The 16,538-nt window shown below is 44.8% G+C and overlaps 1 protein-coding gene across 1 annotated transcript in view; it reads right to left on the bottom strand.

The window, feature by feature from the left end:
* Positions 1 to 7,680: 7,680 nt before the first annotated feature.
* Positions 7,681 to 16,538, bottom strand: part of EEPD1 (endonuclease/exonuclease/phosphatase family domain containing 1) — a 61,959-nt gene continuing 53,101 nt past the window's right edge. The window contains exons 4-7 of the mRNA XM_027675675.1: positions 15,868 to 16,002; positions 14,495 to 14,627; positions 8,291 to 8,485; positions 7,681 to 8,184 (exon numbers count right to left, since the gene is read on the bottom strand). Of these exons, the coding sequence (XP_027531476.1) occupies positions 7,985 to 8,184; positions 8,291 to 8,485; positions 14,495 to 14,627; positions 15,868 to 16,002 (663 nt within the window). The 3' untranslated portion in view covers positions 7,681 to 7,984. The remainder of the gene's footprint in view (positions 8,185 to 8,290; positions 8,486 to 14,494; positions 14,628 to 15,867; positions 16,003 to 16,538) is intronic.

The raw sequence follows: 16,538 nt of genomic DNA, 5'->3' as shown, positions 1-16,538 counted from the left end.
AGAACACATTTTCTGATCTATAGGAAAATCTGTGAGGAAAAGCTCTCAGTTGGCTAAGAGGTCTGAAGGTTTATGAATAATCTTGTAAAAGTAGCTGCCTTTCAGATACTGTTGCAGGTGTATTTGTAGTGGCTGGCTGGCTGACTGCTGCAAAAAAAGAAAATGCATTCAATGATCATAAATTTATTAAATTTAGTTATTTTCAAGTCAGGGCTCAAGAACTGCTTGCAGCAGCCTTAATTTTGTATTGTCAGTATTGTTCAGCAGCTGAAAGCCTTTCAGCCTCTGTATTCTGAAATAAAAGCCCTATTTTCTCTCCTCTCCTTCAGGCTGTCTAGTTTGATCACTGGTGACTTCGCCTGCCCAGCTTTGTTTTAGAGCTGTGCAGAGTAGAAACTGTGTTGCAGCAGCCTGACAGGACCCATTAGCACTCAGTCACCCACCTGCTCCAGGTTTTGGTTCCTTTGCCAGAAACAGCAAGAAAGCCACACGTGGCTGTAGTTGAGCCAAAGATTGCAGTCAAAAGCTGTCTTTGGAGTAAACTGGGCAGAGATGATTTGAGCTACACCATGGAAGAATCTGGCTCATTTTTCTGACCCAGAGTTATGCGAAAGAGACAGTCCTTTATGAAAGGGACAATTTTGAACTGATTTTATTCTTACAGGAGAGATCCCTGCTTTCCTCCAGTGACTTCTAGATAAGTAAAGTGCTTTTCCTCCTTCTGCAGTAGTGGTGTCTTATAATCTAAGTGCACATGCATACTGTGTTCTCAAAACCAGGAGGCTGTGCTAGTCACCCTACTTTGCCACAAAATGCCATTCCTACAGCCCTTTGTCCAACAGCCACTTGACTCTTTTACCATCTGTAGCCCTAAACACTACTACAGGCCTTTTTTGCTTTACTTGAAGACCTGCATCATCTTTCTTTCAAAGCAGTGGGTGCCATTAAACTTCCATTCTTCATTTTTCTAGAAATAGATTTGCCTGGTGCAAGTTTGAAGTCTGGAAATGGTCAAGATCAATATGTAGCAATAGGTGAAGCTGTCAACTTCTGTTTTCAGCATCAGATTTGTAGTTACTCCTTTGTAAAAGTGTTTCAAATTTTGAAGTGTAGCTTTTGTAAATTTTTCTGAATTTTTGTTTTTCACTGTGAAGAGGCTGGTTACTAAGTTGTGATACTGGAGTTCTGTGATAGAGTGTGTGGACAGCAGTGCACGAGAGCTCATGTCACTATATAGTTCCATGATGTCAATGATGTGTTGACAGCTTTTCCTAGAGGTCTGTCTTGGTTGCTTTGCTGTGTATCTACATTATTCCTGTAGAGAAACCTGGTCAACATTGGAAAAGCCTCCCAGTTTCACCATACCAATTTTAAAAGGCATTTTATACAACTTTTACAAATAAAGAAAAATGAAAGAATGACTGAGAGATAAGAGTACTGAAGTGTTATATTGTGTTGTGTGAGAGTGTTACCGTCTTCCAATGGCCTCGGCTGTATGGCAGGTTGGACATCCCAAGCTGTGCATGGAAGAGGTGCCTTTCTGTTCATTTAAAAGTGTCTTAATAATATGCATAATATATTAACACCATTTTTTTTTCAGTGTGCAGTTTAAAATGAGATTGTGTATCTTTACTATAGACAATGGAGAATCTGTTTTGGCTTTGCTGAACAATTACAGACTTCTCACAACTGAAAGTCTATATGAGATTAAATCCAGAAAATCTGGATATTGAATTTTAAACCCATTGATTTACATTGATTCAATAATGAAAAGATGTCATCAGAATTAACTTTCAAGGCATAGCCATAACCTTCCCATTAAAATTGTCTAAATTAATTACTTATAGTGCTGCTGAAATATTTTGTATCTTCCCAAATCATATAGTGCCTCTTAGACACTTTAAGCGTCTTTTCTTGAGGTTTCTAAGGACCAACAGGGTGAAGTACAGCATTATTTCAGCTCTTTGGATAACAAAGAAATTGAGGCTGAAGTTAGAACTACACTGGCCACGATGTGAAGCAGGAAAGAACATGGATCGAGACCACACAGATAGGGCTTACATGAGTGAGCAGGATTAGGTTGAATAGACAGGGTTTTGAAAAGAAAAAAATTACTAACAAAACTCAGTGGTAGGAGAAATGCAAACAGTGGACAGGAGTGGCTGGCTCCAGGCCACAGCACGCAGGGCAGACACCTCCCTGCAGGGACCTTCTCCACTGGCCCGTGTGATGCTGGGGGGCTTTGGAGGAAAAGCAGAGGGCACATGCCAACACCAGCACCCTGCACAGCTACTCTGATACAGCAGAGCTGGGCTCATGTCCAGGTCCTGACCCAGCAATGCCCAGAAAATGGTGCTTGGAAGGTCTCATGTATATACATTAGGGCCTGATTTCCATCCTGTGCCGCATCCCAAACAAGAGACTTGTCAGGCTGTTCCCTCCAGCTTACGGGCTTATTTCTCCTGTTTGACTTTTGTCCTGGACTCTAGCACTCATCCTTCAGGCTGGGTTTTTTTCATCCTAGTCCTTCACCTTCCTTCTTGTATATCCTGAAGGAATACATTCACTACCACATCATGCATTTCTGAGCCTAAAAAGTAAGTCAATTTACTCTCATCCACCAAAAAATCCACAGGTGATCTGTGAGTCTACCTCTTCCCCTTCCCCTCCTGGCACTATTGTAAAGCCGAGGTCCTCTGTAATTCTGATTTTCCTTTACAGATTTCAGCAAAAAAGCTTTTCCAGGTTTGGGCAAGATTCATCACCAAGCACATAGGACCATGTGGAGAAGCCTCCAGCTGTTGACTCACTCCGCCATCTGCTCCCTCATCTCCATCCCTCTGTCTCTGCCAGCCTCTCAGTCCCACACTCTTCCAGCTTTCAGCATCCTTGGTCAGACATTTCTCCACCCTCCTCCTTAGGACCCTCCATGTTGCAGCTATGTCCTAGACATGAATCACTTCAGGGAACCCCCATGCTATTCCCGCCTGTTTGTTGCCATGCTCCTGCTATCCCCCCACTCCCCATTCGCAATCTCTCACGTATCTCCTCTACTCGCCCTGATTCTTTGAGGCTTCTGCACAGGTCCTCAGCTGTAGCAAGAGCAAAAGAAAACCTTTTCCTTCTGTTTTGAAGTGAAAAAGGTGGTTAAGTGTAGCTCTACTCACACGTTTCCAATCTGGAGCCCTGACAGTTACATCACTACCTGCTGCAGACAGAAAGGAGCTACTGCGGGTCCCCAGCCTGCCGGGACAGGCTGATTTCTGAGCATAAAGCAAAGCATGCTGCTACAAGCAGGGGTACAACTCTCCCTACCCCAGAGGTGACAGACAGGGAAAAGCACTGTATGTATCAGCTGACCAGTATTGCCACCCTTTGGGTCTCCACATATGCCTCCATACATCCCCCCAGGCACAGGTCAGAAGGCAGGGAGGAAACCTAGCAAAAATGCATCTCCCTCCAGCACCTTCTTGACCCAAGAGGGCACTTGGGTGGATGAGGACAGGGTGAGAGGTCCCTTTAAAGCAGCTGGGAAAGCCTCATATGCAAAGAGGAAGAGTGACACGACCACAGAATTGCTAGAAAAAGGAGTAATAGTCCTACAGTTGAGGGAATCAGGTTAAGGTGCCCCCAAATAAGACTGTGCAAGAGAACTGAGGTGCCCAGCCAGGCACACATGTGAGTGATCTTCGTGGGAGCAGGCTGACAACTTCAAGCAATAGGAACAGGAGGAGGTAAAGTAACCACCCAGCTGTAAGGCAGCCCCTCTCATCTACCACTGTGCCAAGCGATTAAGGAGGTCTCAAGCAATGGTCTGGAGAAGGAAGAGCTTTCCTGAAGGCCATTCCCTAAAAACCAGTGGGAAAGTGCTCTGAGAGCCTGGTGCTGGTGCTCCTTGTGTCTTCACACAAAGTTTGAGCAACACTGCAGTTCAAGTCTGTGCACATTCCATTTCTTTTTCTTTTTAAATGAGGCCTTTCACACAGCTGATAAAGAGATAACACTTGGACATCCCTCAGTCTGGGAACATATCACGCAGGGTTATGAGATGGCCAGAAAGACAGGTCATCAAAGGGTCATCCACCCACAATATTTCCTAAGTGTACACGCTTAGTAAGTCCAGAGTAAGTCCTTTTAGCTACTTTGATTTTACACTGGAGCTTTCTTACTTCCAGATAATGGAGGTAAAAGTTACTTATGGCTTAAAAACCTAAAAAAACATTAAGCAGATGAGGGCTCCATCAGCAATTGTGGTCATGTCCTGCTCTGCAGAACATGCGACACAACCCCAAACTGCTGATTGGTGACAATGAGAGCTGTGCAGCCTGCTGGCAAGACCCTCAAGTCACCCTGAGAACAGCAAGTTCATACAGACTCACTGCTCCATCTCTTCCGGGGATAAAAAAAGCTGTTGCAGGCTGTTTCCCACAAGAGCCCTTATTCACAGTTAGTGTAACTCCTCACATGGGGAAGAACTTTGTGTTTTCCTTTGGAAACACAAATGAATGTAAGCCTCCTTCCTACAAAGCTTTTCCCATCTAGAAACTCTGTATGAAACTGTGAAATCTGAAAGGAAAGTCAGAGGCCAGGAAATGCCTTCATGGTTTTGCCTTGCTTCCTGCAGCTATCGAAATGCTCATAAGCTAAATATGGGACATTTTCTCCTAATTTCTGAATGTTTGAATTTATGACCCTAAGTGCTCCCAGGGAACAGCAGCTGCTGTCCCGGGAGCTTTGCTTCCTGTCACATTCAGCTCCTGCCCATGGCCAGCATGCTCCTTCGACACAGCAGTTTTAAAACCAAAAATCAACTCAATCTCAGAAGGCGGCATTTAGATATCTAGGAAAACCATGAAATCCCCTGGGCTGACCCATTTCTGTCATTTTCTAGAAACACTGAGTACTGACTTTCATGAAGGCTCATGAGTGCCAAGACCAAGGCTGGTTACCTTGTACAATCAAGCTTCCACTCACTGCTGCCACAACCTGGTTCTTGAAAGTTCATCTCCAGGACATTTATTTAGTTGTCTTTGTTCCTCAGAGGATTTTAGCAGCTCTCCAAATTGTTCCTCCTGTATTATACCTCCGTTTTTTTAGATGGCTTGCAACACTGCAATGCAACAACACTGCAAAGCCAAGTGACCAAATAGACATTTGCCAAATAAGTTCTTCTAAAAAGCCCCCAGGACAAACCAGATGCTTTGCCATGAAGTAAAGAGGTCAGAGCAAACAGGAAAGGAGAATAATTTAACTGAGAATATTTTAATAGCCTTCATTGTGAGCAGCAAAGAGGCCAAACAACTAGACATGCCCCCCTCAGCCCTGGTGAGCCAGGTACTGCTTTAACCTTTTGTTCCAGAAGATGCTAAAAGGCAGAAACTCACCTGTGCCCTTCTAGGAGGCACCTCTGCAGCCAGGAGGAGGAGAGAGCTCCCCTGCAGAAGCCACGGCTGGAAGGTCTCACCAACCACAGCCTCCGCAGGGACCATGTGCTGTGCTTCAGCTGTCACCATGTCACCTGGCCAGGGGAGGTCTGAGGCTGGCATGTGTCAGGAGGAGATAAGAGGCAGCGCTTCCTTGTAAGGAAGTGGCCAGGCTCCACATGCAATGGGCAAAGAAGAGCTCCACCAAACTTCACTGTGCGCAGGCGAGACAAATTGCCTTCAGAAAAGTTAAACCTGGACCAAATCAGACTGCAGCCATTAGTGACATTACTTATGAAACAGGACCCAGCCTCACAAAATTTTGGTGCCTGAGGGAACCCCAAAACATGTAAGGTGTAGAGCCTGTATCTGGCCTTTTGCAGGTTCTGTGCCACCTCCTTTGTTGATGCCTGCCTTGGCACTGCCTGGGCAATAAAGCTACAGAAATCTGGGCCAGCTTAGCTTCTATTAGAAACATCTTGAAATAAAATTGCTGTTTGGGTTTGCGCCTGCAGTTGCAGGAGAAAGACAGCCACCACTTCAGTTTCTGAACAACTATAACATGACAGATCTTCTTGGGACCCCCAATATCCATCCAGTGAGAGTTTCTTGGGGGATCTAGTGCTGCTCAATTTAAGGGCAGCAAAATTGTGCCTGATTGAAAAGGACAAAGCAGCAGCAAAAATCCAGAATAAAAGCTGGAGCCAAGATCTCCCACTGGCTTCTTTAATGATCAGAGACAAATGCCTGCACCACCCATTTTCAAAAGGGAATGTCGAGCAACTAAAGATATATTTTTGGTCTGATGCTCTGAGCTTTTAGTCATTCACTTAACCTCTTGAAATGTCCATGAAACCTCTCTCAGTCTGAGCATCACCCTGAGACTATTTCACCTTGTTCTGGGTTTAGTTTTGCATATAGACAGAAAAGCCCTTCAACTGTGTGTGTTTGTATGGGAATGTATTTAGTTGTTGAGAAATGAGTTGTTTATTATGGCTATTGAGTTGCTAGAAATGAGATGATAACTCAAATGCTGCAAGATTATGATACTGTTTACTCTATACACCTCAGTTACAACATCTCCTTTGTTCAGGCATCACTGTCAGGAGTAGTTTTCCCTTCATAACTCAATGAGTCATGCCAGAGAACTTTCCTTGCTGCTTAGCAGCAAAATGTGTGGTCATCTACAGCCCAGAGCAGAAGGTCAGTGGGCAGCTCAGCGCCTTTCACACTCAACCCATTTCTCTTGCAGATGCTGAATTGCTTTTTCCAGTCTGGGTATGTTTCCCTTCTGGGTCACTAGAATTGTTTATTAATTGTTACTGAAAAAATTTATGTAGGGGCAAATTTAATGCTCCATTCTCAGTGCTGTTGTGGCAGGGTCCTGACTGAAGTGTCCCCGACCCAGGACTGAACCTCCTTGAAAGCAGACCCCATCCCTGCCATATGCACAATGACCATACTCTGTATTTAGACTCCATGTCACGGTGACTGGACCGGGCTTATAAAGCAAGGAAAAGGATGCATAACTGCCTGGTCTTCCAGAGGGAGATACTGAAAACCTCTAAAAAAGTCAATGGACAGAGGCCAGTGCAACACGTGTGTCAGCCTTTGCAGCGATCACACGAATGTGGGCTCACCTATAGACCTCCCACCAATGTATGACCTGTTTCTCTCCCATGCAGAGCCCTGCTCAGAATGCCAACTCCTGGATGAAGACCCATGGTTACATCTCCTCTCTGATGCCAGTTTCAGGGTCAGAGGACAAGGGCTGTTCCTGCAAGAACCCTAAGAGGGAACAAGGAAGAGGGCACTGGAGAAGTGACCTCTGGCTATGCAGAGGGACCAGTTGGTGGTTTCCCACCTGCTGAAGGTGGTGGAGGAAGAAAACCCAACACTGAACACTGCACCAAACAAAAAGCCAAAGCCAAGCTCCAGGAATCCATTCTGGGGCAAAATGACCCCACCAGGAGCATAAGGAGGAAGAAAGGGAAGGATGAGAGGTGGGGCTGCAGAGGAGCGGTGTCTCTCCAGGTTAAGCCGGAGGGACCACTCGGGTCTCACTTCAGGTCACATAGGGACCAGCTCTGGCAGCTTTTGCAAGGCATTTGCAAGCTGCCAAGAATTTCCACTGTGTCTCTCTTTTTGGGGCTTCTCTTATTACCTCAATTTACAAAGAGGCAAAGGAAAATAACCATCACACCTGCCTCACCCTCACAGTCAAGCCCTGCTCAGCTGTATTTTAGCAAAGATCCTGTACAGTATTAAAAGTACACTTTATTTTCTGTACAATTCTCATCCAAATCTCCAGGTGTGGAAATGTCCATTGTGTCCCCAGAAAAAGTTGCAGATTGCTCTGCTGCCATGAGACACTGTCCACAATTGTCCAGGAGGGGCACAGAACCAGGCCCACCAAAAACAAGTGCTGATGCTTTCTAAGCGCAGGGAGGAGAGCAGGAAGGAGGGAGAAGGAAAGCCAGTCCTGCTCCGCCACAGAGCCATGAGTGACCAGAGCTTTTGACTGTTCCCTGGGCAGCAGAAGAAGCACCCTCAAGTTCACGTCATCGTTCGTGCTTAGTGTGGGAGTCGTTCCGTTCAACCGTCACCCCATTCCCATTCCGTGTCACCTCCTTCCTGTTCCAGTCCTTTTCCAGGTAAAATTCAGCGAGCACTGGGCAGTGGTCTGAAGCCACCCCACCCCAGGACCAGTTATCGGGGATCCATGGGTTTGTAAGCCCTTCTCTCACAACAGCCCAGTGACCTGCATCAAAAAGAATCAGAGAAAAAGGTAAGTAATATTGCCCAAATTTGACACAAACTGCTAACCTAACTAAAGGTTACACAATGTCACTAAAAAGCAACTATACCTGTGAAAACCTTTTTCAAGCTCCGACTGATCCAGATGTTGTCCAGCGACTTGGACCCTTGTGGGTTCTTTGTGCTGATGTTAGTGAAGGTGCTGGAAGGGACCAGGTGATGGAACTTCTCCTTCCTCAGGATGTCATGGTCACTGCTGTCTGGGGCCTGGTTAAAATCTCCGAGGATGATTACATCTTTTTCTCCTAGAAAACAGAAAAATAGAAAAGAATGGGAGGAATGGACATCCATCACTGAAGTATAAGAGGGAAGGGGAAAAATGGGAAGAGGTAAAATACAAATACTGAATAGCAAAGCTGACTGTACTCTGAACTCCTGAAAGAAATGCTGTCTAAAGCCTTTTTCAATGGCTATTTAGTCATGACCATTCTCTTCATGACAATAAAACCAACTGGTACATGTTTGATGCTTGTTTTTAAATATAATCTAATTTATATCGGTGCCTTTTGCTTGCTATTCACTGATAGAGACAAACTCAAAGACAAGCAGTTCTTATCTTAAAGGTTTTTAGGAATCTGTGACTTTGTAAGCTTCTTTTTTTTTTCCCCTGCAAGAAATACAAATTTGCTTTAATTGACCTGACATTGTCTTTTTACAGATTTTCTGTAAAAGTCAAGGACACTTTTGTGGGGAACCCAGGAAGACACAGCCTCATGCTGATATACATCAGAGTCTCAAAAGTGCAATGCTCATTCTAATCTCTGCATTTTAGAAATCCCAAGGAATAAGACCGAGGAGCAGCCTGCAAGCCTGATGGCAGAAGGCAAGTTGAGAAACTACCCAGACACTCCCTGACTACAGCAGCTTCCCTTTGCCTGGCTGACTGAAGGGATACTGCTCAACTCAGAATACTTCAGATTTTTGCCTAGGGCTGAATTTTCAAAGAAACACAAGCAATGACTCAAAATGCTCATCAAAGAATCCTGTCTTCATGTGAACAGAAAATTATTTCAGTTACATTGTATTTCCAACCCGAATGAGTGAGAAAAAAAAAACTCTGGACCTTAATTTCATATCCACAATTTGTGCTTTCCTAGTTCCACAGATGTGGATGAAGACATCCCAGCTGTGCACTGGGAAAGGTGACAACGCCCATGTCTCAGTGCCCATCTCAAACCACTGCCAGAAACATCTGAGAAGAAAACTGAAGAATGCTGACAGTTGATAAGAGATGCTGCTGCGTTACAACTTGGTACTGGAAAAGTCAAGAAAGATGCTAAAAAGGAGGCATGAATGCACAAAAAATTATCCCATAGCTGATTTCAGAAAACAAAACTATGAGAGCCTATAAGCTTTTTCCTTCCTGGGACTGGAGTGTGGGAGGTGGTGGGGTGGACAGACAGATTGATCTACCGTACTTAGCGCTCTTGGATGAACCTCATTTTGTGCTATTGCTGTAGAAGTCGCTATCCAGGAGAGGGAGCACAAGCTCAACAACGAAATCTATTCCACTCCTGTCTTGCACTGCAAGAAAGATGAATTGGGAAAGGGCACGAAAGCAGGAAGACTGATGACATATGACTTACAAATACTTCAAAACTTGCTGTTTGCTAAGATGCAGGGGGGCGATGGTGAAAATATTTGTGATTTCTCTACCCTTTGCAAGTCACAAATCATATTGTAAATAACATGAAACTTAAATATTATTCTATAAAGTTTTCAGGACAGCAGTCTTCCCATCTTTGAAAGAAATAAAAAAACTGAATCTCAACCTGAGTTGTTTTAAGCTCCACCAGAACTTAAAAGAAAAATCAGTGCTTGTGTAATGGGAGGACAGTGCTTGCTGTGAGCTGGTGGTATTGCATGCCTCTCATTACAAAGATCTCGAGCAAGATTTCTCGCTTGGCAGGACCAGGAAGCTGGAAATGCAACTGCACCATCTCGGTCCTTCAGTACTAACACTTGCTTAATGGCCCAGGCAGCACTCAGCTCCTTCCCTGCTTTCAGCTTGGCCCTATAAGTGGGAAAGGGCCATTATAGAAACCTCTGGAGCACATCCTTGGGGAGTGGTGTTTAAGAATGACAGAGAGGCAGGGATCTTAACAGCAGTATCTTGATTATATACAAAATCTGTTCTGTTCTATACTACTCACACTTCTTTTAGCAAATTTTCAAGCCTATTTCCCTCACATGAAAAATCTATTAAAAAACCCACCATACTTGCAAGTGAAAATTTTAACTGACTGCTCCATTCCGGACAGTTCAGAAACAGCAGAGGCTAAAAGACCCAGCACCTGGATGTGTTCTCAGAACGAGGTAAGAAGTCAGCCTGCAGCTAACTGCTCAGGGAGGGCATCACTATATTCTTCACCCATTTAAGCTTTTGCACGCAGAATAACGAAGCATAAAATCGTTACGCAGCATGAAGTTGACAGAAGGAATAGGCTGGTGCATGTTAAAGAGGCTGGAACCCAATTTGCCACTGGGGAAAGGATTGCTTCTGGTCCCCTCTCTCAGGAGCTTCTGGGACTCCCCAGGTTGCAAAATCAATGGGGAATATATCAGGTAGCCCTGTGCTAAGCAAGCAAGAGCAAGAAACAGCAATTTTCTAGACAACCACCAACTTCATTTCCCCCTGTCCTGGCTCGCTCTCAGCCTTGCTCCTACCTCTGCCAGCTCCTGCAACAGCAATGTCAATGCACGCCAGCACTGAAATTTCGTGTCTTGTCTGCCTCCCAAGATCCTGACAGACATCAAACAGTAGGAAGGAAGGAAGTGAACCCGCCTGGATCCTCCCAAGTGCGTGACTGCGCCTAACTGGACACCCCTGGGTCTCTCAGCAGAGGAAGGGAGCAGAGCTGCCCACAGCAGCTGCAGCTCTCAGGGGTCTCACAGATCAGCCTCAATGGCTCTCAGCCAAACTTAGCAAAAGTTCCAGAAGAAATCATGCCCTTGTTCATAACAAGGGATGATAACTGATCAAAAACTGCAGTCATGATATCCAGTGTTACAATGAGATGGGGGAAAAAAAGAAAATCAAGACAATGCTACTGGTGCTGTGATTTTCCTCTTTTGGAGTTAATAAGTTTAAACCTGGCAGGGCTTGATTCTCCTTCTCCTCAGGAGACAGAGGCTCCTCGGCCGATGCAATCTGGTCCGTCTCCTTCTACAACAGGACAGAGCAGCAGGTGCTCCATTACCAAGCCATCTTTTGCTGCAAAAGCCACTGACACAGACTGTACCGTCCACAAGAACCCAGAGCCTCCATCTGTTGGACGTGGTGGCATATATCACGCAGCCAGGCACGTGTCCCATTCATTACCTCTCACTGGTGCTCCCATGCACACTCAGACCCACTGGGCCCAAAACAACCATGTCCTTGTCAACAGAGAACTCCTCAGGTGAAGAAAACGTCTAGTCTGTTTGCAAATGCATCTTCAAACTCACTGAAGCACCAGTGAATTTTAGTAGTGCCTGCGGGTGGCTCTTGGCCAGCAAAGCAAAGCGCTGCCTTAACTCAGCCCTGTGCCGCAGTGGCTGAGCTCTGGTGTGCCAATGCAATCAGCTGAGGGACTGACAGTGCCTGCAGAAAGTCTGCAGTGTTGAAATCTGCTTCTCGGCAGGAACCATGAAACCCTCTTTTGCTTCACTGCAGTCCAAAGCGACACCTGTGGGACACTCTCTCTGATTTTTCCATGTCCTGAATGATTTCCCTCATAAATTAAACAGACCCTTAAAACTCCAAATCCCTCCTGGAGTGAAATGCAGATGTTGAGAAGTATGTGATCATAAACTGGCTGCTAAGTGGCTCCCTAGTGCTTCTCAAAGGTCTTGTAAGCCTAGTGATGCATGGGTAACCCATGGAATATGGCCAAGCCATATGGGAGAAGATCACAGAATCATAGAATGGTTTGGGTTGGAAGGGACCTTAAAGATCATCTATTTCCAACCCCTCTGCCATGGGCAGGGACACCTTCCACTAGACCAGGTTGCTCGAAGCCCCATCCAGCCTGACCTTGAACACTGCCAGGGATGGGGCACCCACAGCTTTTCTGGGCAACCTATTCCTGTGCCTCATCACTCTCATAGTAAAGAATTTCTTCCTAATATCTAATCTAAATCTACCCTCTTTCAGTTTAAGGCCATTCTCCCGTGTCCTATCCCTACATGTCCTTGTAAAAAGTCTCTCTCTAGCTCTCTCTCCAGCCCCCTCTAGGTACTGGAAGGCTACTATAAGGTCTCCCCAAAGTCTTCTCCAGACTGAACAACGACAACTATCTCAGCCTTTCTTCATAGGAGAGATGCTCCAGCCCTCTGACCATCTTCATGGACCTCCTGTGGGCTTGGTCCAACAGCTCCACGTACTTCCTCTGTTGGGGGTCCCAGAGCTGGATGCACTGCTCCAGATGGGGTCATACGGGAGCAGAGTAGAGGGGGAGAATCACCTCCCTTGATCTGCTGGCCACATGTCTTTCGATGCACATTGCTGACTCATGTTCAGCTTCTCATCCACCAATACCCCCATGTTCTTCTCCTCAGGACTGATCTCAATCCATCCAATATCTGAGCCCTGGGTCCAACCACTACATTCAGAATAGCACCTGTGTGCTGCCCATGCTCACCGCACTGAAGACGAACTCGTGGAATTCCTGAGAGAAGACAGAAGGGCTGCTGCAAAGAGTTAGCTATGAGCAGCCAACAGCCACCACATCTCTCCAGTACCAACGAAGGGAAAGAAAGAGGGGGAAAAAGGAACCAGGACCCACTTGTCTAGTGGAGAAATATGGGCACACTAGTGTTCTGCATTACAGGAGGCTGTGGATAGTAAACAGTAAACAACATTCCTCAGATGCTCACGTGCCTCCTCATAAGAAGAAAGGATAGTTAAAAAGGCATCTGTTAGCAAAATGGGAACAGAAACTCAAATTTACTGCACTACCCACAGACAAACAAGTTCTTATTACCCATATTTTATGGACTGATTTGGAAGAAATTGAAGGATGGCAGTAATTTTAAGCATGACATTCATTTTGGTAGAGTAATTCAGTACTTCAAAGTAACACATGTGCGCTCCCATTTGTTTAGGAAACCACACCTGCATCCCACAGGTTTGGAGGAATCTGAATCTCATTTTTTGTGAAAGACTAAGCCAAGAACAAGCTTGCTCCAGTAACATGCCTCCCATATGAAAATTAAAACATAAAGAGAATGCCAACAATCTAAATTTAGACGCAGTGGAAGTGCAACTCAATTGACTTCAGAAGAGCTACACACTTATTTGTGTCTCAGTTCAGCCTTTGGGGATTAAACAAACAATCCTTTTGTTCACCTTCATCCTTTCCAATTTTAAAGTAAGTGGACAAATACTTTAATCAGTAGCACTTAAAATAGCTCTGACTGACTTCTGCAGCTCAAAAGGAACAACAATACAACACGCATGAAAACTGCAAACACCTCTGGTGTTATACAAGAGGGATATTAACGCTTCCAAGTGACCAACCTTGTTAAACTGGGCCAAGTTGAAAATCATCACGCGTACAACCTTGCAACCCTTTCACATCTTTGTTAAGCAGTAAACGAAGGGCTAGATTTTTCTATTCCTATAACAAGATCAGCAACATCTGAAACGTTTTGTTCTGCTTCATAGGAAACTGAATATAATTTGCAAGCTTCAAAGTAAGAAGCAAATTCGCAGAAACAAGGTAAAGAAATTCAACTGCTATTACATTGCTCAAGTTCAGATCTACATTCTGGTGTCATTCTTTTCTCATTAGCAGCTGCCTCCTGATTTGCATTGGGTTTTCCAAAGAGCTTTCAATTATCCAAAAAGTAAATATATAAAACCTATTTCTCTTGAGGAGAAAAAAAAATTAAGCTTTGTTCTGATATCAGGTAGGTGTCATTTCCACAACGCATTTAAAATAGGGTCTCAACTCTGCTGTCTTTTTTTTCCTTTGGCAGAACTTGCTCTTACAGTAGCATAAAATCAGAAGGAACTTCATTTGAAAAAAGCCAGTAGGATTCCCTGTGCTGTTTGTGTTAATTAGGAAAGACTATAAGACAAGGAGAAAGAGAAAAGCACATTTGTCATGCTATGCATCATTCAAATACAAATGCGGGTAAAGACAATTGTGAGGCTGATGAGGATATTTGTGAAATGCTCACTGAAGCAGATTTTATTCTTTTTAAAATTCCTTTTAATTAGATAAACGCCAGTGTGCACATGATAGCTGGCAGGAAAAAACCTGCCCTACCTTTCAGAGTCTCCTGCAAACTCTGCGCACAGGCTGCCAGTTTGTGGCTGTCGTGGTTCTTCCCGGTATTCTCTCCCGCTGAGGATGGCAAGGCCAGGTGAAGGTTAACCACTGTTAGATCATTCATTCCAACCTGGGGGAGGAAGGAGGAGAAATCAATGCCGTGCAGACAGGGCACGGAAGGTCACAAAGCAAAACCACATGCCTGCTCCCAGTACTTTCAGTAGTAAATTTGGAGGACTAAGACTCCCTCTGCTATGTATGTGGTGTGTTTTGGTGTGTCTTGTTTTGAGGAGGAAGGGGAGGGAGGCATTTTGCAGCTTTGTGTGCCTTAACCTGAAAGCCTCTCAGTTCTGGTGAAATTGGTTTGCATACGCAAACAGCTCCCTTCCACCACAGTTGCAGAAAGAAGTCAGCTGCTTATGAAAATCAGTTTACGTAAAATCAGTTATTAATAAGCTACAAATAATGTCATGGTCATTACAGAGGCTAATTACTACTGCCTTGTGATTAGCCCTGGTTCGTCACAGAGACTAACCGAGAAACTTAATGTACCTTGAAAGGAGCTGTTGGCTGTCTGCAATCGTCTTCTTACCTTCTGGGAATCACTTGGAACAAGTAATACTTACTCCTAATATTGACCTATTTGCATAATTATTTAATTACTAGTAATTTATTTATTCATAATTATTTGATCAAAGCATCACCAGACATGTCAAATTGGACTCCTCCATCACAGCCTGTGCAGAGATGTGCTCCCTCTGCTCGTATGTTTGCTCGAGCTTATGTACAAGAACTGTTTCCAAAACTGATGACATTGTTTTAGATGGGTTCAGCCTAGTGAAAAAGTTTTGTAATGGAAACTCTGCAGTATGATAGCAACATAAGATAGGCTAGCCTGAATCTCTCTGCAGCACTGTGCCTTATACCCACCCACACACACACACACACATATATATAATCTATCTCCATTCTCTTGGCACTGACAAGAATAACAGCCTTGTGGCTGGCTGCTGCTGGACACACACCTCATTCTGCCTGTGTTAATTTGGTAAAAGCCGAACAAGGTGACTGCTGACTTCTGTCACACTCTCAGTGGCTACAGATGCTATTGAGGATCCACTGACCCTCACATTCTCAAATGCTCCCTTCCGGCAGGGCTTGCTGCCACAGGAGCAAGGGAAAGGACTGACTGTGGTGAACTACCATACGTCCACTAAGCACCTGTCCATAATCAAGCCATAGGAAAGTGATGAGATAGGTTAGAGGCTCATGCAAATTTTTATCTGTTAGAAGTCTGTGTCTCTTTTCATCTTACCCAAATTCTTTCTAATAAAAGCCCTGCAAGGGTCAGCTGGCACAATGGCAGTTACCTTGAAATGTGCAAGATACGGGTGAGGATATGAGTGCCTCCCGTTGCCGTTAGTCTGTGCGCTCTCCTGAGATGAGGCATCTTTCAGCTCAATGCCAGCTGTTGTATCCCAGAGGAAGCCAGAATATTCAACTCCCTGGAATTAAAAAATGAAAAGAGAAAAGCCAGTTATAAGAAGGTAAAACCAAAACATTCTGCCCAAATTCAGCCCCACAGATGAAACTTGCACCTGCAAGTTTCAATACTTCTGTTTCTGTTGGCATTGGCACACATCACTCCCAAAATATGCAGAGGTGGTAGAAGATGATGCAGGTTTATATGTAGGCATGGCGCCTGCTGAAGGCAGCCCAACCTACTATGTGTAAAGGAGAAATAGCATCCTAGGCTATCAGTAGGAGACAGAGAGATCAGGTGGAAAGGCTTCTTTATCGCACCCCATCCAAACCCCCCACCAGATGTGGGAGGAACGCTTCCTGGGCACCTCCGCTGACTTCACTGAAAACTGAGCGTGCCAAGCTGAAACACGCATTGCTATGCTACTCACAGCCCCTCACACCTGCATGGTGGTTATTTTGGACACTCAGGTAATTTTAGCACTGCTCAGTCCTGCCAAGGATTTAATAATCTGTTTTATTTTATACAGGCAGGGCATGTTCAAGACCACCACAGGGG

Source organism: Neopelma chrysocephalum, unplaced genomic scaffold (genome assembly GCF_003984885.1).
Source record: "Neopelma chrysocephalum unplaced genomic scaffold, ASM398488v2 Primary Assembly neopelma1_26, whole genome shotgun sequence".
NCBI lineage: Eukaryota > Metazoa > Chordata > Aves > Passeriformes > Pipridae > Neopelma > Neopelma chrysocephalum.
The sequence above is the reverse complement of the archived record's forward strand: the minus strand, read 5'-3'. Positions and strand labels throughout refer to the sequence as shown.